Source organism: Aquarana catesbeiana, linkage group LG02 (genome assembly GCF_042186555.1).
Source record: "Aquarana catesbeiana isolate 2022-GZ linkage group LG02, ASM4218655v1, whole genome shotgun sequence".
Taxonomy (NCBI): Eukaryota; Metazoa; Chordata; class Amphibia; order Anura; family Ranidae; genus Aquarana; species Aquarana catesbeiana.
Genome location: NC_133325.1, coordinates 319,835,222 through 319,860,210, shown reverse-complemented (window position 1 = coordinate 319,860,210; position 24,989 = coordinate 319,835,222). Strand labels below are relative to the sequence as shown.

At 43.0% G+C, this 24,989-nt stretch overlaps 1 protein-coding gene across 1 annotated transcript in view; it reads left to right on the top strand.

Annotated features, from left to right (window-relative positions):
* Positions 1-24,989, top strand: part of SLC9A2 (solute carrier family 9 member A2) — a 135,250-nt gene that overhangs the window by 66,194 nt on the left and 44,067 nt on the right. Inside the window, exon 4 of the mRNA XM_073614757.1 lies at positions 16,983-17,200. Coding sequence (XP_073470858.1) covers positions 16,983-17,200 — 218 coding nt within the window. The remainder of the gene's footprint in view (positions 1-16,982; positions 17,201-24,989) is intronic.

Below are 24,989 nucleotides of genomic sequence, written 5' to 3'. Positions count from 1 at the left end.
TTGTGAGGCACTGTAGTGGCACTAATGGGCACTGTAGTGGCATGGATGTGCCACGGATGAGCACTGATGTGGCAAAGATAAGCACTGATGTGGCAAGCATGGATGTGGCACAGATGAGCACTGATGTGGCACGAATGAGCACTGATGTGGCATGGATGTGGCACGAATGAGTACTGATGTGGCATGGATGTGGCATGGATGAACACTGATGTGGCATGGATGTGGCACAGGTGAGCACTGATGTGGCATGGAAGAGAACTGATGTGGCATGGATGTGGCATGGATGAGCACTGATGTGGCACGGCTGAGTACTGATGTGGCATGGATGAGCACTGATGTGGCATGGATGTGGCATGGATGAACACTGATGTGGCACGGCTGAGCACTAATGTGGCATGGATGTGGCACTGATGAGCACTGGAATGGCACAGATGAGCACCACTGCTGTGGCATGGATGAGGCACGGAAGAGCACCAGTGCTATGGCATGGATGTGGCAGGGACAAGAACTGATGTGGCATGGATGTGGCACTGATGAGCACTGGAGTGGCATGGATGAGGCAAGGATGAGCACTGATGTGGCATGGATAAGTACTGATGTGGCATGGATGTGGCACGGATGAGAACTGATGTGGCATGGATGTGGCAATGATGAGCACTGGAGTGGCATGGATGAGGCACGGATGAGCACTGATGTGGCATGGATGTGGCACGGATGAGCACTGATGTGGCATGGATGAGCATAAATGAGTCATGGATGGGGATGGATGAGCTATGGATGAGCATAAATGAGCCATGGATGGGGATGGATGAGCCATAGATGAGCATGAATGAGCCATGGATGGATATGGATGAGCTATGGATGGGGATGGATGAGCTATGAATGGGGATGAATGAGCCATGGATGGGGATGGATGAGCATGAATGAGGATGGATGGATGAGCCATGGATGGGCACAGATCAGCACTGTGAGAACTTCAGATCCAGCCCACAGTGCTGCTGCACTGCCTCCCTCCTCTCCTTGCACCAATCAGTGGGAGGAGAGGGGAGGAGCTGAACCGTACATGCTCCGGTTTGTTGACAATTGATTACTCTGTCATTGGATGGAGCGATCACATGGTAAAGGGCCGCTGTCATTGGCCCTTTACCCTGATCCATAACGTACCGGGTCTGGAAGACCCGACGGTAACGGACATTAACGGGTGCAGAGGAGCGCAATTCTGGGAGGAGTCATTGTACGCCCTCCCAGAATTATCCGACCACGCTGTAGCCGTTATTTGGCTATGGCCTGGTCGGTGAGTGGTTAAATGTAAGGCTCTCTTTCCACTTTAATTACTTTTTTTCAATTGATTATCTGTTATTGTGTGACCACTACCCCATTGGTTCTAGTCTAGTGTGAAATAAACAGCCAGGCAAAGGATGTGTGCGCCTGTTTCCAATGAGTAGAATGCCAGCGCATGTGCAATAGACATTTGGCAAAGTGAGATGAGTGAACACCAGCATGAGTGTTGTTGGAGCTAAGAATAGCAGTACATGTGAAGAGATTTCCTGAAGGGCACAGGTTTTCTGCATGAATAAGGATGAACTCATACTTCCATGTACCAACAATGCTCAGGGGATCAGTCAGTTCAATAGAGGCTTAGTAGCAGTGTCGCACCGAGATGGGAAACCAGGTTCAAAGAAGGGAGACGGTAGGTTTTCAGGCTAATTTATTTGCATTAAATAAAACTGCTATAAAATTAGCACACTAGGAATGTGAATAGATAGATATTTAGATTTTTTTAATTTTGCTTGTATGGGCACTTTAAAGTTTACCATCCTGGAAGTACAGTAGATTATGTCAGGGAAAGCAATAAGAGTACACAAATGGTGCAGGATAAGTAGGATAGTAGAAGTGAAAAAACACAACATATGGGAGATACAAAGAAACAGAAAGTGTAGTTAAAAGAGAAGTGTATAAATACAGAGAAAGGGAGGCAAACATATTATCAGTATTGCTAAAGGAGAAAATAGCTAAATCGAATAAGAAAGAGGACAAGACCTTTTTAGGTATTTTAGTCACATGAAGAGAGATACAATGGAATCACAAAATATGAAAGCATGGGTACAATACTTATGATGAAGGAGGCCTTAATGTATGACACCATTTAAACTATTTCTTTTGTTTAGTCTTCTCAGAAGTAAATGACACTAACAAAAACAAGTTGGGGAATATATTGGTTCTAGCAGTAAAGGTTAAAACTGGTTGTAAACCTCTGAAATGAAAAAAAAAAACATCCAAAGCACCTAGTGTGATTTCTGGCTGCGCTCTTTCCTCTATCTGTATCAGTCACTTCTGACAGTTTATGCTGACACCAGGAAATACCGGAAGTTGCAAGCACACTGCAGGTGATTGACAGCCTCAGCTGTGCATATGAGACTGTGTAGAGGGGGTGTGCCCATTCCCTCCACCCAGGTCTCAGATTACACTCAGCTCTGTGCTGTGCAGTGTGTGACATCAGATCCCCTCCCCCTGCCTGCTGGAAGCTCACAAATAGCATTTGATGTGTGTACTTTGAAAAGCTCTGGAGAAGAGAATACCGCATATAAACAGGCACAGCTAATGTAGGAGGGTTTAATTCATCAGTCTATCACCTGAGGCTAGTCACTATAGTGGGTAAATATAACTCACATAAAGCTTTACAAAGCAAGGGACCTGATTGTATTCAACCCAGAGTTCTAAGAGAACTTTGAGTTTTAGTTCCTGGCCCATTAAGGCCCCTTGCACATGGGGCAATCCAGCTGCAGCGTGTCCCTCCTGGCAGTCTAGTTTGCCTAGGATGGGGCTGAATGCTGTACCAAGGTGTACAGTGTTTAGGGCCCTGTACATTCAGAGATGAAGGTCTGGAACACAGAAGACCTGAACTCCATACCTTTGGCCCATGCAGTCATGATCATCCATGTATTTATGTGTCACAGATCTAAAAGGCTTGTTCAGTCTATCTACAGCTAGACTTTGCATTACACTGACAACAACAAATCTGTATATGTGGGTTCTTAAAGGAATGCATATAAAAAGTGCATAACCAATTGCAAATAAGAATATTAAAAGATCTCAGTGTTTTGCAAAACATAGAATTTAGAGAAAAATGTCCATAAGTGGTAACAGGCACTATGTAAGTAGCGAGCAATAAAATAATACATGTAGTCACTGTCAGCCTTTCCCACAATCTTATCTAGAACACTTGGAGATTTTATTATATTTTTCCAAGTACCTTAATCAGTTTTTATTGCAACACTAGCCATAACAGGCAGTCATTAATCTGCCAGAGAAAGTGTCAGAAATTAGATCTGTTAGGAAGAATTCCTGTAGTAGACAGTTGAACTCCAGGCAGAAACATTTAATCATTATTCAATAAGTCTGTTCCCACCTTTATCAATTAAGTTCTTTTTTTTTTTTTTCAAGCAAAGCAGCAGTTACCAATAAATCTTTATTGGAATGCAGCACTTCCAGGGCTAATTTTCAACTATATCCTGTGTATAAGATAAATGGCTCCTGTGCTGCTAGTTCCACTTTAATTTGGTAATAACAGCAGCAGCATCATCATTATTTTGCCTCTAACTGCAGTGGGTGGGAATTGGGGGTCTCAGACTCCTGATCTCTCCTTCTAACTATCATGACATGATATATGGTTGATGGATAGGTCAGCAGACTCCTAGTCTGTCCTGCCCACCATTACATCATACCAAGAACATTAAAGCTAATCTGTTGCATTGCCTTGAATTGGCAAAGCACAGGTTTGCTTTAAACATGTAAACATTATAATTTTTCTCTCTTTTTGGCTTCTGGATGTCTGTCATGTAGCAGAAATTAAAATAAATATAATACAAAGAAAATAGCATAGGGAAGATACATATAGAGAGAGATAAGATTGCTGCACACCGCGGATAATATAATATGGGAGGGTTCCCCCAAAAGGGATTTTTTTGCAGCGAAGTACGTAAGTATCAAAAGATTCGAAGGAGATATTAGATTTAATAAAATTGTTTTATTTGTTTGTTAGCATATAGTAGAGCATGAAAGTTAAGATATGAGCTCGGCACGGGGGTATACCCATGAAGTGTAAATATTAAACCGTGAAAAAAACATGGCATTACATAGCAAACATGTCAATCAAGACAAAACTGATGCATTTTGACCCGATTCATTAGGGTCTTCTTCAGAGGATAAATTTGCTGTAAAGAAAACCACCACATTTAGTGTGTCGAGTGGAAAAAACGCATGAATGATCACATAAGAGCAAATAGCTGTTACATATACTTTTACCTATATACATACGGAGGGGACCTCCCAACCGAAGTTCCCAAAAAGGACTAACAAACAGTTCTGCGCGCCGACAAGTCAGAGGGCACCCAAAGTTAGGAACGAACCCCACTCAATTATATATTCAATTACTTAAATAATAATGCTACATAATATATTTTGTATACACACCGCTCTGGAATTCTGCTGCAGGTGCTGGCCCCTCTCTGCATGGCAGGCCTCGCGGGCCCCAGCTTGTGACTCCTTGTAAAGTCACATGGAGTGGGGTTTGTTCCTTTCTTTGGGTGCCCTCTGACTTGTTGCCGTGCAGAACTGTCTGTTAGTCCTTTTTGGGAACTTCGGTTGGGAGGTCCCCTCCTTATGTATATTGGTAAAAGTATATGTAACAGCTATTTGCTCTTATGTAATCATTCATACGTTTTTTCCACTCAATATACTAAATGTGGTGGTTTTCTTTACAGCAAATTTATCCTCTGAAGAAGACCCTAATGAATTGGGTCAAAACGCGTCAGTTTTGTCTTGATTGACATGTTTGCTATGTAATGCCATGTATTTTTCATGTTTTAATATTTACACCTCATGGGTATACCCCCGTGCCAAGCTCATATCTTATCATTCATGCTCTACTATATGCTAACAAACAAATAAAACAATTTTATTAAATCTAATATCTCCTTTGAGTCTTTTGATACTTTTGAACGCAAACTGTTCCAGATTTAGGCATAGATGTTGTAAGTGCCTTCTCGCACACAAGGTAAAGATCACTCTGGAGAGAATCTGGAGTTGCCCAGGCTCTCCTTTTAGCGTCCCTGCTTGCAGCCCCAGTCTGCTTATGTTGTGGAGGGGAAATGTCTTCTGTATCCTGAAATGAATGGCCAGGTAAAACCGAGGGGCTTCCTGGCTAATATGGGGGATTTTCTATGACAACCACGATCTCCCTTGACAAACTCAAGAGTAATCTCATTACAAGAGATGTTGGGGGAAAAATATATAGGCTAGATTGAAGACCCGAGGAGAGAACAGAGCATCTGTCCCCTGCGCCTTGAGGTGCAGAAACAAGGTCAGACATACCCAAAGTTTGTGATTACTGTGGGAAGCAAAGAGGTCTGTCTGTGGTAGGCCTCACCTGTGGACCAGTTCAGAGAAGACCTGGGACATAGACCTACCCGTTGTGCTCTGAGAAGCTTGCACAATAGTCAGTCTGCCTGTGTGTTCAAAAATCCACTTGGAGGTAAACTGCTTCCGGAATTTGTTGGTGATCTTCCGTCCCGGACGTTATGGGTTTCACCTCTCTCAATAGCATATTGCTGCGAGTTCCTTCCTGGAGCCGAATATAGGCAACTGCTGCCCTGTTGCTCAACTGCAAGGAGACTGGTCTTTCCTTGATTCTGTGTAGCAAGGCCAAAGTGCTAAAAGGGCTGTTTGAACTTCCAGCGCAATTGAGACCACCCTCCTTGGCTGGGAATCTCCGCTTGCCTTGACCGACAGTCCCTCGCAGTGCACCTTCCAGGCTGCCTTGCAGACATGATTCGTAACAGTTATCCAGTCTGGCGGTTCTAATGGGCCATGACTTCCTCAAGGTCTTTCACTCACCGCACAGTTACACTGTTATTAACTGTGCTAGATCCTGTTTCCTCCCTTGCGCTAAGAATCCTAGTTGAAACTTGCAAAGGTGTCCATGCGCCCAAGGAATCATCGGTATGCATGATGACGCTGTGCCCAGATGACTGAGGCACTGAGAAGCTATCAAACAAGTGGAAGTATCTGTCCTCAGAATTCTGTTCCTGACTGTCACCACTTTCTCTGATGGAATCAAAACAGAGGAACTAGCAGAGCACCCCCAGGTACACTAATGCCGCGTACACACGGTCGGACTTTTCGTCTACAAAAGTCCAACGGACGCTGACGGACTAAAGCTGGCTGGTAATCCGATCGTGTGTGGGCTTCTCCGGACTTTCAACGGACTTTTTTAGCCTCAAATCCGACGGACTTTAGATTTGAAACATGCTTCAAATCTTTACGTCGTAAGTACGACGGACCCGAAATCCGCTCGTCTGTGTGCTAGTCCGACGGACATAAACCCATGCTAGGGCAGCTATTGGCTACTGGCTATGAACTTCCTTATTTTAGTCCGGTGTACGTCATCACGTACGAATCCGTCGGACTTTTGTGTGGTCGTGTGTAGGCAAGTCCGTTCGTAAGAAAGTCTGCCGCAAGTCCGCCGAAGGTACGTCGGAAGTCTGTCGGACAGGCTGTCGGACTTTTGTAGACGAAAAGTCCGACCGTGTGTACGCGGCATAACTGTTGGGTTGGAGAAAGTTGTCTTTGTTTTCACTTTTTTTTTTTCGGAAGTTGATAACCCAGCCATATCTCAGCAGGGTATATATGAGGACCTCTTGGTGTGAAAGCAATTGTTCCAGTCCTCTGGATAGAAGAAGAATGACATCTAGGTAGTGGCAAACCTGTTCTGAGTGGAGCTGACACAGCACTGAGACCCTTGCAAACATTCTCAGAGATGTTTATAAGCCAAAGGGTAGGCTGTTAAAGTGGAGATGCATCTAACCAACCGCCAAACTTACTTATTTTGGAAGGAAAAGTAAAAAAAAAAAAAAAGTTGGGATGTGAGGATAGGCATCCTGACGATCCAGCAGTAGCATCCAGCTGCCTGGTTGTACTGTTTGAATGGACTCCATCTTAAAGATCTCTAAGAGGGCCAAAAAGCTTAAACCTCTTCCGATCTGCAACTGGACGCTAGCCACCGTCCCCTGCGAACTACAAACAGGGTTGGGTAGAAAACATGCAATCTTTCCTGTGAACGGGACTGGGATGAGGACCCCCTGAGTCTGAAGTGTTTGTAAGTATTGTAGCACCCCACCCGCTTTTGTTGTGCATTTGATAGCTCTGTGGGAGAGAAATGGTCTGGAGGAGAAGCAGTGGAATTCAGTGATGCTATATCCAGTCTCTGACAGAGATAAAACTTGTAAAGACAATCAAACGAGAAACTCTCTCCGGACTTTGCCATCCCTCTGATAAAATTTCTTCCATAAACAGAGAAGAGATTGCCATATTGAAGAAAGGGTAAATATGAGTTTGTCTCTTTACCCATGTAATGATCTGCATGGCCACCTGGATACACTGTTCCACGAAGGAAAAAAAAAAACTGAAACCAAGCAGCTCTGGGTCTTCCTCTGATGAAGAGGAACTATTATAATATGCAGGCTGCCCACTCGCCAGAACTGAGTGGTTGAGCGCCACATGCTAAGGTGCCAGGTTGCTCTTCTAGTAGCAACTAAGAGGGGGCTGCCTGGCTGGGATAATTGAAGTGAGTTCAAAATAGAATCTCGCACCATAAATAATAAAGACATTTGGTGTTACCTGTTAACTGCGAACTCCTCTGGGCAGTCTTTACTCACCAACCTATTGGGTACAGGCGCTGCACCACAGGCCCTGCAGGACTTGCTGGGGCGCTGGTGGCTCTGGGGAAGAGGCGATAAGATGTCTTCCTTGGAACTTTTTCCCTTGAGTGGGTGTGGTATCTAGGGCTACACTTTTCCGAAGACCGTCCGTCTTTCCCTGGCTCTTGACCTTTGAGCACATTTAGCAGCTGAGGTGGGGACATAGAACTGCTTACTCTTCACTGGTGCGTGGAGGTATGAGGAAAAAAAGAAGAACGGGGGGGTGGCTAACTAGTCCTTTTTTTATGCTATTCACTGGTCCTGAGGGAGTAGTCAAGAGGCAGAGCTCTATCACTAGTATGCTGCCATGTTGGCATCAGGAAACACATCTTTGCACACTGGGGGAGATTTACTAAAGCTGGTGCACTCAGAATTTGGTGCAGCTGTGCACGGTAGCCAATCAGCTTCCAACTTCAGCTTTTTCAATTAAGCTTTGGTAATAAAACCTGGAATCTGATTTCTATGCAGAGTTGCACCAGATTTTACACTTTTCAGCTTTAGTAAATAATCCCCAAAGAATCTTTATTTCATTAGGTGGCATACTGTATATTCAGAACAGTCAACCTAATATAGTGAGACAGGTTAAAGAAGAAATTCAGCTGTGGCATTCTATATAGTTACATTGGCCGAGCTTGGACCAATGTAACTATGCATATATCATATCTGCGGGATCCCTTTAGATGCTGGAAATCACTGTAGTAGACACCACTACTGCAATGATCTCCACTTGCTTCCAGGTCCCGTGCTAAGCAGCTGCCCTGCTGCATTCTGAACACAGGAGGTCATCCGCTCGGTAGGAGCTGCATTCAAAGAATGCTTTACAGTTTCTCAATGATTGAGAGCATCATGCTCTCCGCCTCATGCAATCAGAAAATAATTTGCCAACCTCTTGTGCTCAGGATGTGTATATATATATATATATATATATATATATATATATATATAAAATCTCACAAAAATAAGTACACCCCTTGCATTTTTGTAAATATTTTATTATCTCTTTTCATGTGACAACACTGTAGAAATGACACTTTGCTACAATGTAAAGTAGTGAGTGTACAGCTTGTTTAACAGTATAAATATGCTGTCCCCTCAAATTAACTCAACACGCAGCCATTAATGTCTAAACCGCTGGCAACAAAAGTGAGTACACCCCTAAGTGAAAATGTCCAAATTGGGCCCAATTAGCCATTTTCTCTCCCCATTGTCATGTGACTCGTTAGTGTTACAAGGTCTCAAATTTGGTGTTATTACTCTCACTCTCTCATACTGGTCACTGGAAGTTCAACATGGCACCTCATGGCAAAGAACTCTCTGAGGAACTGAAAAAAAGAATTGTTGCTCTACATAAAGATGGCCTAGGTTAGAAGAAGATTGCCAAGACCCTAAAACGGAGCTGCGGCACGGTGGCCAAGACCATACAGTGGTTTAACAGAACAGGTTCCACGCAGAACAGGCCTCTCCATTAATGACCAAAGAAGTTGAGTGCACGTGCTCAGCGTCATATCCAGAGGTTGTATTTGAGAAATAGACATATGAGTGCTGCCAGCATTGCTGCAGAGGTTGAAGGGGTGGGGGGTCAGCCTGTCAGTGCTCAGACCATACGCCACACACTGCATCAAATTGGGCTGCATGGCTGTCGTCCCAGAAGGAAGCCTCTTCTAAAGATGATCCACAAGAAAGCCTGCAAACAGTTTGCTGAAGACAAGCAGATTAAGGACATGGATTACTGGAATCATGTCCTGCGGTCTGATGAGACCAAGATAAACTTACTTGGTTCAGATAGTGTCAAGCGTGTTTGGTGGCAACCAGGTGAGGAGTACAAAGACAAGTGTGTCTTGCCTACAGTCAAGCATGGTGGTGGGAGTGTCATGGTCTGGGGCTGCATGAATGCTGCCGGCACTAGGGAGCTACAGTTCATTGAGGGAACCATGAATGCCAACATGTACTGTGACATACTGAAGCAGAGCATGGTCCCCTCCCTTCAGAGACTGGGCAGCAAGGCAATATTTCAACATGATATTGACTTCAAACACACCTCAAAGACATCCACTGAATTTCTAAAGAAGCTAACATTCACCAGCTTTGTGATGTCATCATGGAGGAGTGGAAGAGGACTCCAGTGGTAACCTGTGGAGCTCAGGTGAACTCCATGCCCAAGAGGGATAATAATGGTGGCCACACAAAACACTTTGGGCCCAATTTGGACATTTTCATTTAGGGGTGTACTCACTTCTGTTGGCAGCAGTTTTGACATTAATTGCTGTGTGTTGAGTTATTTTGAGGGGACAGCAAATTTACACTGTTATACAAGCTGTACACTCACTACTAGGGATGGGCTATCTGTTCGAGTCACATTGGCTGTTCGCCCGTTCGCCGAACAGCGAACAAACTGGGGTGTTTGCGGCAAATACAAAAAGCAGCGGAACACCCTTTAAAAGTCTATGGGAGAAATCTTAAGTGCTAATTTTAAAAGGTTAATATGCAAGTCATTGTCAAATAAAAGTGAAATATTCCTTTAAATTTCGTAACTGGGGGGTGTCTATAGTATGCCTGTAAAGTAGCGCATGTTTCCTGTGTTTATAACCGTCCGAGAGCAAAATGACATTTCTAAAGAAAAAAAAGTCATTTACTAGCGCTAGTGCCGGCTATTAACCTCCCTAGGGGTATTCGCGAGTCTGGCTCGGGGTGGATTTTCAGTACCAAAAGCCATCGCATCGCAGGATCCATGTAGAGGTTACTTACCTTGTCCCCTGGATCCTGCGATGTCTCCCCACTGTGATCTGCGAGCCGCCAAGTCTCGCTCGATTCACAGTGCGGAGCTCCGTTCCTTGCGAGCGTTGCGACGCATGGGGACAGAGTTCGCCGCCAAATTCAAAAAGTAAAAAACACAGTATAGATACAGTATACTGTAATCTTACAGATTACAGTACTGTATCAAATAATTACACATCCCCTTTGTCCCTAGTGGTCTGTCCAGTGTCCTGCATGCAGTTTTATATGATAAATACTATTCTTTCTGCCAGGAAACTGGAGATTGTCCATAGCAACCAAAAAAAAGTCTGTTTACGTCAAAAGTGCTTTTAGACCAGCTAGAAAACAGCGATAATAAATTAGAATCACTTGCAGAATTGAGCGATAGTGATTCGTGGGGAAATTCGTCATCAAACACTGAAAGTAATGACAGCGACAATTCGGCAACTGAGCAAATTTCAGTGTTTTTGATTTGATTACATTATTGAATAATTTTTATTATTATATTATTTGTTATAATTATTTATAGTTATTTATTATATTATATTTTTTTATTTCATTTTTCAAATTTTATCATACCCGGGATGTCTACTAGACTCTTGTTTGGACAGATTTAAGTTATATTTGAGTTATATGAGTTACTCCTAAGAATTACAGGCCTACAATATAAAACCCCAAATTTCCGTGCAAAATAATTGTACAGCTTTCTGCATCAAAAATCTGAAATAATCATACTGCCAGGGAGGTTAATGAATTGTCGGTTTTGACAATACACATAAAAGTCATTGAAAGTCATTGAAAAAAAAAAATGCGTGGGGGTCCCCCAACATTCCATTACCAGGCCCTTCAGGTCTGGTATGGATATTAAGGGGAACTCTGCACCAAAAATCCACACCAGACCCTTATCTGAGCATGCAACCTGGCAGGCCGCAGGAAAAGAGGGGGGGGGGACGAGAGAGCGCCCCCCTCCCAAACCGTACCAGGCCACATGCCCACAACATGGGGAGGATGTCCCCATGTTGATGGGGACAAGGGCCTCATCCCCACAACCCTTGCCCGGTGGTTATGGGGGTCTGTGGGCGGGGAGCTTATCGGAATCTGGAGGCCCCCTTTAACAAAGGGGACACCCAGATCCTGCCCCCCCATGTGAATTGGTAAGGGGTACACTGTACACCTACCATTTCACAAAAAGAAAGTGTCAAAATGTTATAAAAACACAGGAGACAGCTTGGGACAAGTCCTTTATTAAAAATAAAAAAATAAAAAAGAGATTCCAGCGATTTAATCCAATAAATCCATGCTCCTACTCCAGCGATGTAATCCAATTCTCGATCTCCAGTGATGGATGATCTCCAGCGACTCCAGTGAGGAAAACGCACAGGATCCTGCCTCCCCCTTACCAATTCACATAGGGGGGGCCGGGATCTTGGAGCTTCCAGATTCTGATAAGCCCCCTGCCCGCAGACCCCCACAACCACCGTGAAAGGGTTGTGGGGATGAGGCCCTTTTCCCCATCAACATGGGGACATCCTCCCCATGTTGAGGGCATGTGGCCTGGTATGGTTCGGGGGGGCGCTCTCTCGTCCCCCCCTCTTTTCCTGTGGCCTGCCAGGTTGCGTGCTCGGATATGGGTCTGGTGTGGAATTTTGGGGGACCTCCACGCATTTTTAAAAAAAAAAAATTTCAATGACTTTTTTGTGTATTGTCGGGACCAACAATTCATTAATAGCCGGTACTAGCGCTAGTAATTTTAAATGACTTTTTTTTCCTTTAGAAATGTAATTTTGCTCTCGGACTGTTATAAACACGGGAAACATGCGATACTTTACAGGCATACTATAGACACCCCCCAGGTATGAAAGGAATATTTCACTTTTATTATTTCACTTTAAGCATTATTAAAATCACTGCTCCCGAAAAAACGTCCGTTTTTAAAACTTTTTTTTGCTTTGATACATGTCCCCTGGGGCAGGACCCAGATCCCCAAACACTTTTTATGATACTAACTTGCATATTAACCTTTAAAATTAGCACTTCTAATTTTTCATGTTTGTGTCCCATAGACTTTAACGGTGCTCGCGTGTTCAAACAAATATTTTGCCTGTTCGCATGTTCTGGATGCGAACCGAATGGGGGGTGTTCGGCCCATCCCTACTCACTACTTTACATTGTACTAAAGTGTCATTTCTTCAGTGTTGTCGCATGAAAAGATATAATAACATATTTACAAAAATGTGAGGGGTGTACTCTCCTTTGGGAGATTCTGTATATATATATATGTTGTAAAGTTTGGGGGATTGTAGCTCCACGGGACCGAGTGCAAAGCTGTTAAACTTTAAACAAAAAGGCTTTTATTTTCAGCAAGCAAATCAAAAAAATCTTCCAGCAGCACACCAGCACAAAAATACAAAATAAAAGCCGCTTATCTTCAGCACAAAGTAAAAAGCCACATACAGGTCATGGATGGGTCTTCTCCCCAAGGCTTTAACAGTCCTTGTTGAATCTTTTTAGCAGCCTCCAGCAGACTCACAGCTCTTCAAGACAGGTGTATTCACCAACTCCTCCTCACCACCACTCCCAGTACCACTTCCTGCCTTTAAGAGCTGCTTCCTGGAGGATCCTAACCCCGTGTGTGCTGGAATCCCTGTAGTCAGGGGTGGAGGCTCTTTCCCACCCAAAAATCACTTCAGAGCCTCTGAAATTCCGGGTCCCAAATATCTCTTTATTAACACAGAGAGAACATGCGAGTCAGTCCTCTTCTGATTAAAGCTTTTCCTCACCCCTCCTGGGTGACCTGAATACTACCACACTTCCCTTAAAGGGATCATACCCCAATATTAGTGCTATATAGCACCCTTCCAGGACCCAACCTTGGCATCCTGTACAATTTTATATATATATATATATATATATATATATATATATATATATATATAACATTCTAAATACTTTCTTTTCCTTTTTTCAGAAGTAATCACATGACCTCTCTTCTCAGCTGCATGAGGGGCATGAGGGGTCATCCAAATATCGCATTCAATATATATATATATATATATATATATATATATATATATATCATCTCCTTTCACTATAGGTTTAAGCAGTATTTACCAAAAAACTAAGGATTAATCGGTAAATACTGCCTAAATGCAAATAAAAGTAAATTATTAATTATAATTAAATAGGCCATGGTCTATCCACATACTATTTAACAAATGTGTTTGATTACTAAGGACCCACTGACATCCTTAACAACCAGTAAATAGCTGGTTGGTAAAGAGCTGGCATCCACCGCATCCCTAACAACCATTGACTCATGTCAGCCAGGGATTCCCTGCTAGCAGCAGAATTTAAGCAAAAGAGCCAACAGTAAAAAAAAAAAAAAATGTAAGGTCCCCCCTACAATCGATACCAGGCCCTATGGTTCTGGTATGAATTTTGGGGGGGGAATCTCGCTCCAAAAAATGTGAGGTCCCCTCCAAAATCCATACCAGGCCCATATCAAAAGTATGCAGCTCTGTAGACAACAAAAGGGGGGGGGGGGGCAAGAGTAAGCCATACCAGGCCACACACCCTCAACATGGGGACAAGGTGTTTTGCCAGGGTACCCTATGGCATAGCCCACCCCCCCTCCACCGTTTAGGCCATATGGCCTGATATGGTTCAGATGGAGGAGGGACCTCTTGCCATTTGTTTTATTTTTGGCGTGAGATCCACTCCAAAATCCATGCTTAATTCAAGGACCTGGCATGGATTGGGGGGAACCACTTATTATTTTTTACTGTCAGCTCATTTGTTTATATTCTGCTATCAGAATGAGGCCCCCCCCCCCCCCCCCCGATCACTGTGCAAAATGCGATCACATGATTACAATGTCTACAAAGCTGTTATGAATGAATTAATTCATAACATCTGTGTTGCCTATGCTGTGATTGTCCCACAGCTATGACATAGTACCTAGACCAATCACAGCACCCTGTACCATGTGATTAGCTGTAGCTAATCACAGATCACTAGTGATTACACCTGTCATGAATGGTTAACCCATTCATGACAGTTCAATGCTTGCTGTTACAATGATGTTTGTAACAACAAACAAAATGTAAAAAAAATCCCTGATCCACCCCAGAGTAGTACAGTGTTACTACGGTGAAATGATAAAAAATGAAAACAAAATTGAATAAAAATTTTTGGAATTCTTCTTTTTTTTTTAACATACAACGTCACCAGTCAGTGTCCCTGATCACCGCCACATCAGTCAGATGATAATACTGTACTCGTGATAGTATAGAAACATTTCACACACACCAGTTAATATACACTTATTGGGATTTTTTTTTATCTAAGATATATATAGCAGAATAAATTTTGGCCTAAATTTATGAAGAAATGTGATTTTATTGGATATGTTTTATGACAGAAAGTAGAAAATATTGTATTTGTTTTTCAAACGTTTTAGGTCTTATTTCATTTATATATCGCAAAGCATAAAAAACCCAGTGGTGATCAGATATCACCAAATGAAATTACTATTTGTGTAAAAAAAAAAAAAAAAAAAATGATAAAAATTGAATTTGCGTACAGTATTGCATGACCAATCATTTGCCAGTACTGAATACCAAAAAATGTACTGGTCATGAAGGGTGTAAAACCTTCCGGAGCTCAAGTGGTTAAGGTGCATTACAGTCAAATTTTAGAAATCTCCAATTTATGTTTGGTATGTGTTCCCATTCACACAGCATACCTATAAATAATTAAAGGAGCAGTACAGCCAAAGCTCGTTCTGCACTTCTGTAAACCATTTTCAGCTGACAGCGGGCTAAAACCTGATGTCGGCTAATGTCACAGAGCCGGTTCAGGCTCAGGTAAGAACGCGACAATGAAGTCGGGATCTGCCCACAACCCTGGATCGGCACCTGGCTCAGCCTCTCAGCAAGATGCTAAGAGCCTGAGCTGGCTGCTCCTGCCCCCTCCACAGCCCAGTGAGCACTGGGGGGGAGTGGGGGGGGGGCAGAGCAGAGAGCGGTGACTGACAGTCAGCAGCTCTCTGCTCACGGAGCTGTGAGATCCGAGCGAGAACCGAGAGAATCGGACCGATGCTGCATCCACCTAGGTAAATATGATACTTAAAAAAACAAAAAACAAAACCCATACATCTATTTTAAAACAATTTTTTCTTTCATCTAATTGTTTCCTTGGATCAAGTCTGAATATAGGACTTGATAGACAGCTTGCATTGTTCAGAATGGCTTGCAGTGTGCAAATAGTGGACAAATTCAGGGACTTTTTTTGTGCACTAACATACAATGTACCATCCAAGCTTAGAGATCTTTAGTGCTTTGTTAGGACAGACAGTGTGCATATCTAGTATACAACTGTTAATGAAGATCTGCCAGCTCGGTACAGACAGGGTTAAATATAGTAAACATAACTCCCAGCCCCCTCCCAAACATTACATAGAAGAGGAAAGCTAAGCAGGATTTTTAGACAAGTAAATATAAATAGTAAATATTGTTAAATATATTTTTTACAGTTACCCTATGTAAAGGTGAACATACTATATATATATATATATAGATATATATATATCTATATATATAGATATATATATCTATATATATCTATATATATAGATATATATAGATATATATATCTACAGTATTATGTGTTATGCCAATGTGGCTGCAAAAATGGAGATACACTTTAAAAAAAGCTGACAATAGAGAGATAATAAGTAGTATTATTCTTATAGATTGCTGGACAGAAAATTGTCAATATTTAGGGAAAATATTGCTTTTCACAGTGCAGCTTTTACATATATCTTGAATTTTAATCAAACCTTTATATGTATGTATTAATAAATTATCTGTTTTACATCAACTTGTAATTCATATATTGTGTTAAAGTGGAACTAAACCGTATCTGAGCACCACAAACTGAAAACACTATTTATTTTGTAATATTCAAAGCAAACTCCCACATCCACCCTTGTTTCCATGCTTTATTTTGATGAAAAATCACTTTGAAAAATACCTTTCTAGCAGTTCTAGCTGCGTCCATCTTGCCTAAGGCAGAAGATTCATGTAGCATTAGTTTTCTGAAATCCATCTGCCCTTAGTTCAGGCAGGAAGGTGTGCCCAGCTGGCAAAGCCCCCCCCACCACCACCACCACCACCACTCTCCAGAGGGAAGAAAAATTAAGACTACTGGGATATATGACATAATTTTGGCCTAGGCTAGAAACCAGGAAGCAACTGCAGATATTTAATAAAAAGTTTAAAACGGTTAACTATAATATACATGCTAATCTATTTACTGACTCTAGCAGTATAAGGCATACAAATGGTTAATGTTGATTGAGTGAGTTTAGTTCTGCTTTAAATGACACTACAACAAACATTGTTTTCTGTAATACCAAACATGCAGTGGATTGCTTTGGCCTCAACAGCATGAACATTTCTTTTTCTTTAGCATAACAACATGCGCCATGTCTATGAATAAATACGTGGAAGAGAATGTGTCCCAGAAATCCTACACTACCATCAAATACTTCATGAAGATGCTGAGCAGTGTCAGTGAAACCTTGATCTTTATCTTCATGGGTGTGTCCACAGTTGGGCCAAACCACGAATGGAACTGGGCCTTTGTGTGTTTCACATTGTTCTTCTGCTTGGCATGGCGTGCAATGGGTATGTTGGCTTAGCGTCTGATTACATTTATAGAACAAAGTAGTACAGTATGCCTGATAATATTTTTAAGTGAACTCATTCCAGAAATCATTTTTGCGAACTAATTGTTTGGAAGTACATTAAAAACATAGCGCTTTAATGTTAACCTGTTACTTTTGTAATCATTCTATTTACAAATGATGAAATCAATCAGAGCAGACAAGTAAAAAAATGTATATGTTTGTAGTGGCTAGCAGGTATTAGGCTAGGTTCATAATTGTGCAATGCAGCAGTGCACATGTGTTTCTGCGCATTTTTTCGCACATTGTTACCATGCATTGTGGTAGGGCAGCCCATTCATTTGAAAAGGCTGCATCCTAATCGCACCAAAGATGTCCATGACCTTTTTTTTTTAAAAAAATCTTGCCTCACCAAAATGCATTATACTTTGTTAACAAGAGTTTTGTCTCGTGGTTTCTCATAAACTTCAGCAAGGTGCATTGGGGTGTAATTAACAATCATTAACAAAAGGAATGTGTGTTTTGTGCATTGAAGAAATGCGTGAGATATTGCATGTATCCCTGCAATGCACAAATGTGAACCTAGCCTAAAAGGCAGGTACCCCCCAGAGGTGCCTGCACATACCTGCAGCAGCTTTCATTGCCTCCTCTAAACATAAATGCCAGGCCATCATAATAGGGCAAGGCTCCAGCACTTCCTTGCAACTATGGAGCTTGCATGCCCCCACCTGCCTCACGCACATTCCTACTGGCTGGTGGGTGAGGTTGTATATCATTGTGGTGAGCCAGTTAGGTGAATTTCATGGTGCAGGCAAGCTCCAACATTACCTGAAAGTGTTGAAGCTTTGTCCTTCCACAAAGGCCCAGCATTTGGGTGTGGAAGGAGCAGTAAAAGCTGCTGCAGATTACAGAGCTGCAAAGTCACTTTAAAATGGTTCTAAAGTCAGAAGGTTGCCTATATAGGCAAGGTTCAGGGTTTTTAAAAAAATCAAACAAACAAACATGTCATACTTACCTCCGCTGTGCAGTTGGTTTTGCATAGAGTGGCCGCGAACCTCCTCTTCTGGGGTCCCTCAGCGGCGCTCCTGGCTCCTCCTCTTCTCGAGTGCCCCGTCGGAGAATCGATCTCCTTCGTGGACACCCATGCGGGCGCGCTCCCATGTCCTGCTTCTTCGTCTATTGACACAGAAAGCAGGACTCTGCCCTGCCCCCCGGCGCCCGCGTCATTGGATTTGATTGACAGCAGCGGGAGCCAATGGTTGTGCTGCTATCAATCTATCCAATCAGGACACGAGACACCGGCCGGAGCTGGTGTGCTCGTTCCCATCATGGGAAACACAGGGCTTAGGTAAGTATAACAGGGGCTCGGGGGGGCTGCTGAGTGACAGAAGGTTTTTCACCTTAATGCATAGAATACATTAAGGTGAAAAAACACAAGGGTTTACAACCCCTTTAAAGTAGAGCTATGGGCAAAACTTTTTTTTTCATTTTGGATAGAGTGCGGAGGATTATAAACCCTGTCACATTTTTTTTTCACTATCTGTGTCCCATTGCAGAGATTCCCTTCACTTCTTGTCCCATAGCCAAACAGGAAGTGAGGGGAAATCCCTGCAAATTAAGGGAATTCCTTGGGGACCCCCAGATCACCAGAACTAGTGTTCCCATTGGATGATTTCTCCTCTATTACTGTTCTGGGGACAACCCAAAATTTGGGATTTTGACAGGCATTCTAATCCCTCTCCACTCTATCCAAAATTTAAAAAAAAAATGCCTTTAGTTATACTTTAATGCAGTGTGCCCCAAAAAAGAAGGCAGAGGGCAAAGGACTAGTCACAAGTATTATATGTCTTCTCCCTGCAGATGATCTTTTCCCCAATTACTGACTCGCCATGTCTTGGTCTGCACTCTGGGGTTGATTTACTAAAGGCAAATAGACTGTGCACTTCGCAGAGTGCTTTGCACTCTGGAAGAGCAGTTGACCCAGAGCTTAGCAAATGAGCAGAAGGTCTGCTAACTTTACCTCATTTAGTAAACTCTGGAGCAACTGCACTTGCAGAGTGCACACTGAAATTGGCAAGTGCAAAGTCTATTTGCCTTTAGTAAATCAACCCCTATGTTTCTGTGTAGAGGTGGCCATCTTGAAGTAGGCAGCACTTTGCTTCCTCATGTCAGAGCCTCCAGCAAGTAGAGAATTGAGCAGCACAGTAGTGGCATCACCAAATCTCCTGGCACCAGCAGTCGGAGGTAACAGACTTAGATCTCACACTGCAGATACACAGGTATGAGGCTGTAAGTACAGGAAGTACACCTAAATATCAGGAAGTGCACTGCTGTTTTGCAGGAGGTATTCCATTCAAAAGGTAAAACTTTCAGGGTACTTTTTAGGCACAATGAACTTTTCTAAATGTTCCTTATAACATAGCAAATAGTTCACTTTAACCACTTGACGACCGCCTCACGCCGATTTACGTCGGCAAGGTGGCACGGACAGGCAAAATCACGTACATATACGTGATTTGCCTTCCGCGGGTGGGGGGGTCCGATCGGACCCCCCCCCGGTGCCCGAGGCGGTCGTCTTTTGTCCAGCGGCGATCAGAGGTGAGGGGGAGGCCATCCGTTCGTGGCCCCCCCCTCGCGATCGCCGCCGGCCAATCAGATCACTTCCTTTGCTGCTGTATGCTAAACAGCAGCAAAGGAAATGATGTCATCTCTCCTCGGCTCGGTATTCCGTTGCAGCGCCGAGGAGAGAAGACTTCACTGTGAGTGCACCAACACTACACAACACAGTAGAACATGCCAGGCACACAAAACACCCCGATCCCCCCCCCGATCGCCCCCCGATCCCCCCACAATCACCCCCCCCCCTCCCTGTCACAAACTGACACCAGCAGTTTTTTTTTTTTTTTTTTCTGATTACTGCATTGGTGTCAGTTTGTGACAGTTACAGTGTTGGGACAGTGAATATTAGCCCCCTGTAGGTCTAGGATACCCCCCTAACCCCCCCTAATAAAGTTTTAACCCCTTGATCACCCCCCGTCACCAGTGTCGCTAAGCGATCATTTTTCTGATCGCTGTATTAGTGTCGCTGGTAACGCTAGTTAGGGACTTAAATATTTAGGTTCGCCGTCAGCGTTTTATAGCGACAGGGACCCCCATATACTACCTAATAAATGTTTTAACCCCTTGATGGCCCCCTAGTTAACCCTTTCACCACTGATCACCGTATAAGTGTTACTGGTGACGCTGGTTAGTTTGTTTATTTTTTTTAGTGTCAGGGCACCCGCCGTTTATTACCGAATAAAGGTTTAGCCCCCTGATTGCCCGGCGGTGATATGCGTCGCCCCAGGCAGCGTCAGATTAGCGCCAGTACCGCTAACACCCACGCACGCAGCATACGCCTCCCTTAGTGGTATAGTATCTGATCGGATCAATATCTGATCCGATCAGATCTATACTAGCATCCCCAGCAGTTTAGGGTTCCCAAAAACACAGTGTTAGCGGGATCAGCCCAGATACCTGCTAGCACCTGCGTTTTGCCCCTCCGCCCGGCCCACCCAAGTGCAGTATCGATCGATCACTGTCACTTACAAAACACTAAACGCATAACTGCAGCGTTCGCAGAGTCAGGCCTGATCCCTGCGATCGCTAACATTTTTTTGGTAGCATTTTGGTGAACTGGCAAGCACCATCCCCAGGCAGCGTCAGGTTAGCGCCAGTAACGCTAACACCCACGCACGCACCATACACCTCCCTTAGTGGTATAGTATCTGATCGGTTCAATATCTGATCCGATCAGATCTATACTAGCGTCCCCAGCAGTTTAGGGTTCCCAAAAACGCAGTGTTAGCGGGATCAGCCCAGATACCTGCTAGCACCTGCGTTTTGCCCCTCCGCCCGGCCCAGCCCACCCAAGTGCAGTATCGATCGATCACTGTCACTTACAAAACACTAAACGCATAACTGCAGTGTTCGCAGAGTCAGGCCTGATCCCTGCGATCGCTAACAGTTTTTTTGGTAGCTTTTTATTGAACTGGCAAGCGCCAGCGGCCTAGTACACCCCGGTCGTAGTCAAACCAGCACTGCAGTAACACTTGGTGACGTGGCGAGTCCCATAAGTGCAGTTCAAGCTGGTGAGGTGGCAAGCACAAGTAGTGTCCCGCTGCCACCAAAAAGACAAACACAGGCCCGTCGTGCCCATAGTGCCCTTCCTGCTGCATTCGCCAATCCTAATTGGGGACCCACCACTCTGCAGCGCCCGTACTTCCCCCATTCACATCCCCAACCAAATGCAGTCGGCTGCATGAGAGGCATTTTCTTTATGTCCTCCAGAGTACCCCTACCCAACGAACCCCCAAAAAAGATGTCGTGTCTGCAGCAAGCGCGGATATAGGCGTGACACCCTCTATTATTGTCCCTCCTGTCCTGACAATCCTGGTCTTTGCATTGGTGAATGTTTTGAACGCTACCATTCATTAGTTGAGTATTAGCGTAGGGTACAGCATTGCACAGACTAGGCACACTTTCACAGGGTCTCCCAAGATGCCATCGCATTTTGAGAGACCCGAACCTGGAACCGGTTACCGTTATAAAAGTTAGTTACAAAAAAAGTGTAAAAAAAAAAAAAAATATATATAAAATAAAAAAAAATAGTTGTCGTTTTATTGTTCTCTCTCTCTCTATTCTCTCTCTCTTGTTCTGCTCTTTTTTACTGTATTCTATTCTGCAATGTTTTATTGTTATTATGTTTTATCATGTTTGCTTTTCAGGTATGCAATTTTTTATACTTTACCGTTTACTGTGCTTTATTGTTAACCATTTTTTTGTCTTCAGGTACGCCATTCACGACTTTGAATGGTTATACCAGAATGATGCCTGCAGATTTAGGTATCATCTTGGTATCATTCTTTTCAGCCAGCGGTCGGCTTTCATGTAAAAGCAATCCTAGCGGCTAATTAGCCTCTAGACTGCTTTTACAAGCCGTGGGAGGGAATGCCCCCCCCCACCGTCTTCCGTGTTTTTCTCTGGCTCTCCTGTCTCAACAGGGAACCTGAGAATGCAGCCGGTGATTCAGCCAGCTGACCATAGAGCTGATCAGAGACCAGAGTGGCTCCAAACATCTCTATGGCCTAAGAAACCGGAAGCTACGAGCATTTTATGACTTAGATTTCGCCAGATGTAAATAGCGCCATTGGGAAATTGGGGAAGCATTTTATCACACCGATCTTGGTGTCATCAGATGCTTTGAGGGCAGAGGAGAGATCTAGGGTCTAATAGACCCCAATTTTTTCAAAAAAGAGTACCTGTCACTACCTATTGCTATCATAGGGGATATTTACATTCCCCGAGATAACAATAAAAATGATTAAAAAAAAAAAATGAAAGGAACAGTTTAAAAATAAGATAAAAAAGCAAAAAAATAATAAAGAAAAAAAAAAAAAAAAGCACCCCTGTCGCCCCCTGCTCTCGCGCTAAGGCGAACGCAAGTGGCGGTCTGTCGTCAAACGTAAACAGCAATTGCACCATGCATGTGAGGTATCGCCGCGAAGGTCAGATTGAGGGCAGTCATTTTTGCAGTAGACCTCCTCTGTAAATCTAAAGTTGTAACCTGTAAAGGCTTTTAAAGGCTTTTAAAAATGTATTTATTTTGTTGCCACTGCACGTTTGTGCGCAATTTTAAAGCATGTCATGTTTGGTATCCATGTACTCGGCCTAAGATCATCTTTTTTATTTCATCAAACATTTGGGCAATATAGTGTGTTTTAGTGCATTAAAATTTAAAAAAGTGTGTTTTTTCCCCAAAAAATGCGTTTGAAAAATCGCTGCGCAAATACTGTGTGAAAAAAAAAAAATGAAACACCCACCATTTTAATCTGTAGGGCATTTGCTTTAAAAAAATATATAATGTTTGGGGGTTCAAAGTAATTTTTTTGCAAAAAAAAATAACTTTTTCATGTAAACAAAAAGTGTCAGAAAGGGCTTTGTCTTCAAGTGGTTAGAAGAGTTGGTGATGTGTGACATAAGCTTCTAAATGTTGTGCATAAAATGCCAGGACAGTTCAAAACCCCCCCAAATGACCCCATTTTGGAAAGTAGACACCCCAAGCTATTTGCTGAGAGGCATGTTGAGTCCATGGAATATTTTATATTGCGACACAAGTTGCGGGAAAGAGACAAATTTTTTTTTTTTTTTTTTTTGCACAAAGTTGTCACTAAATGATATATTGCTCAAACATGCCATGGGAATATGTGAAATTACACCCCAAAATACATTCTGCTGCTTCTCCTGAGTACGGGGATACCACATGTGTGAGACTTTTTGGGAGCCTAGCCGCGTATGGGACCCCGAAAACCAAGCACCGCCTTCAGGCTTTCTAAGGGCATAAATTTTTGATTTCACTCTTCACTGCCTATCACAGTTTCGGAGGCCATGGAAAGCCCAGGTGGCACAAAACCCCCCCAAATGACCCCATTTTGGAAAGTAGACACCCCAAGCTATTTGCTGAGAGGTATAGTGAGTATTTTGCAGACCTCACTTTTTGTCACAAAGTTTTGAAAATTGAAAAAAGAAAAAAAAAAAGTTTTTTCTTGTCTTTCTTCATTTTCAAAAACAAATGAGAGCTGCAAAATACTCACCATGCCTCTCAGCAAATAGCTTGGGGCGTCTACTTTCCAAAATGGGGTCATTTGGGGGGGTTTTGTGCCACCTGGGCATTCCATGTCCTCCGAAACTGTGATAGGCAGTGAAGAGTGAAATCAAAAATTTTCACCCTTAGAAATCCTGAAGGCGGTGCTTGGTTTTCGGGGCCCCGTACGCGGCTAGGCTCCCAAAAAGTCCCACACATGTGGTATCCCCATACTCAGGAGAAGCAGCTAAATGTATTTTGGGGTGCAATTCCACATATGCCCATGGCCTGTGTGAGCAATATATCATTTAGTGACAACTTTGTGCAAAAAAAAAAGTGTCACTTTCCCGCAACTTGTGTCAAAATATAAAATATTCCATGGACTCAATATGCCTCTCAGCAAATAGCTTGGGGTGTCTACTTTCCAAAATGGGGTCATTTGGGGGGGTTTTGTGCCACCTGGGCATTCCATGGCCTCCGAAACTGCGATAGGCAGTGAAGAGTGAAATCAAAAATTTACACCCTTAGAAATCCTGAAGGTGGTGCTTGGTTTTCGGGGCCCCGTACGCGGATAAGCTCCCAAAAAGTCCCACACATGTGGTATCCCCATACTCAGGAGAAGCAGCTGAATGTATTTTGGGGTGCAATTCCACATAGGCCCATGGCCTGTGTGAGCAATATATCATTTAGTGACAACTTTTTGTAAATATTTTTTTTTTTTTTTGTCATTATTCAATCACTTGGGACAAAAAAAATAAATATTCAATGGGTTCAACATGCCTCTCAGCAATTTCCTTGGGGTGTCTACTTTCCAAAATGGGGTCATTTGGGGGGGTTTTGTACTGCCCTGCCATTTTAGCACCTCAAGAAATGACATAGGCAGTCATAAACTAAAAGCTGTGTAAATTACAGAAAATGTACCCTAGTTTGTAGACGCTATAACTTTTGCGCAAACCAATAAATATATGCTTATTGACATTTTTTTTACCAAAGACATGTGGCCGAATACATTTTGGCCTAAATGTATGACTAAAATTTAGTTTATTGGATTTTTTTTATAACAAAAAGTAGAAAATATCATTTTTTTTCAAAATTTTCAGGTCTTTTTCCATTTATAGCGCAAAAAATAAAAACTGCAGAGGTGATCAAATACCATCAAAAGAAAGCT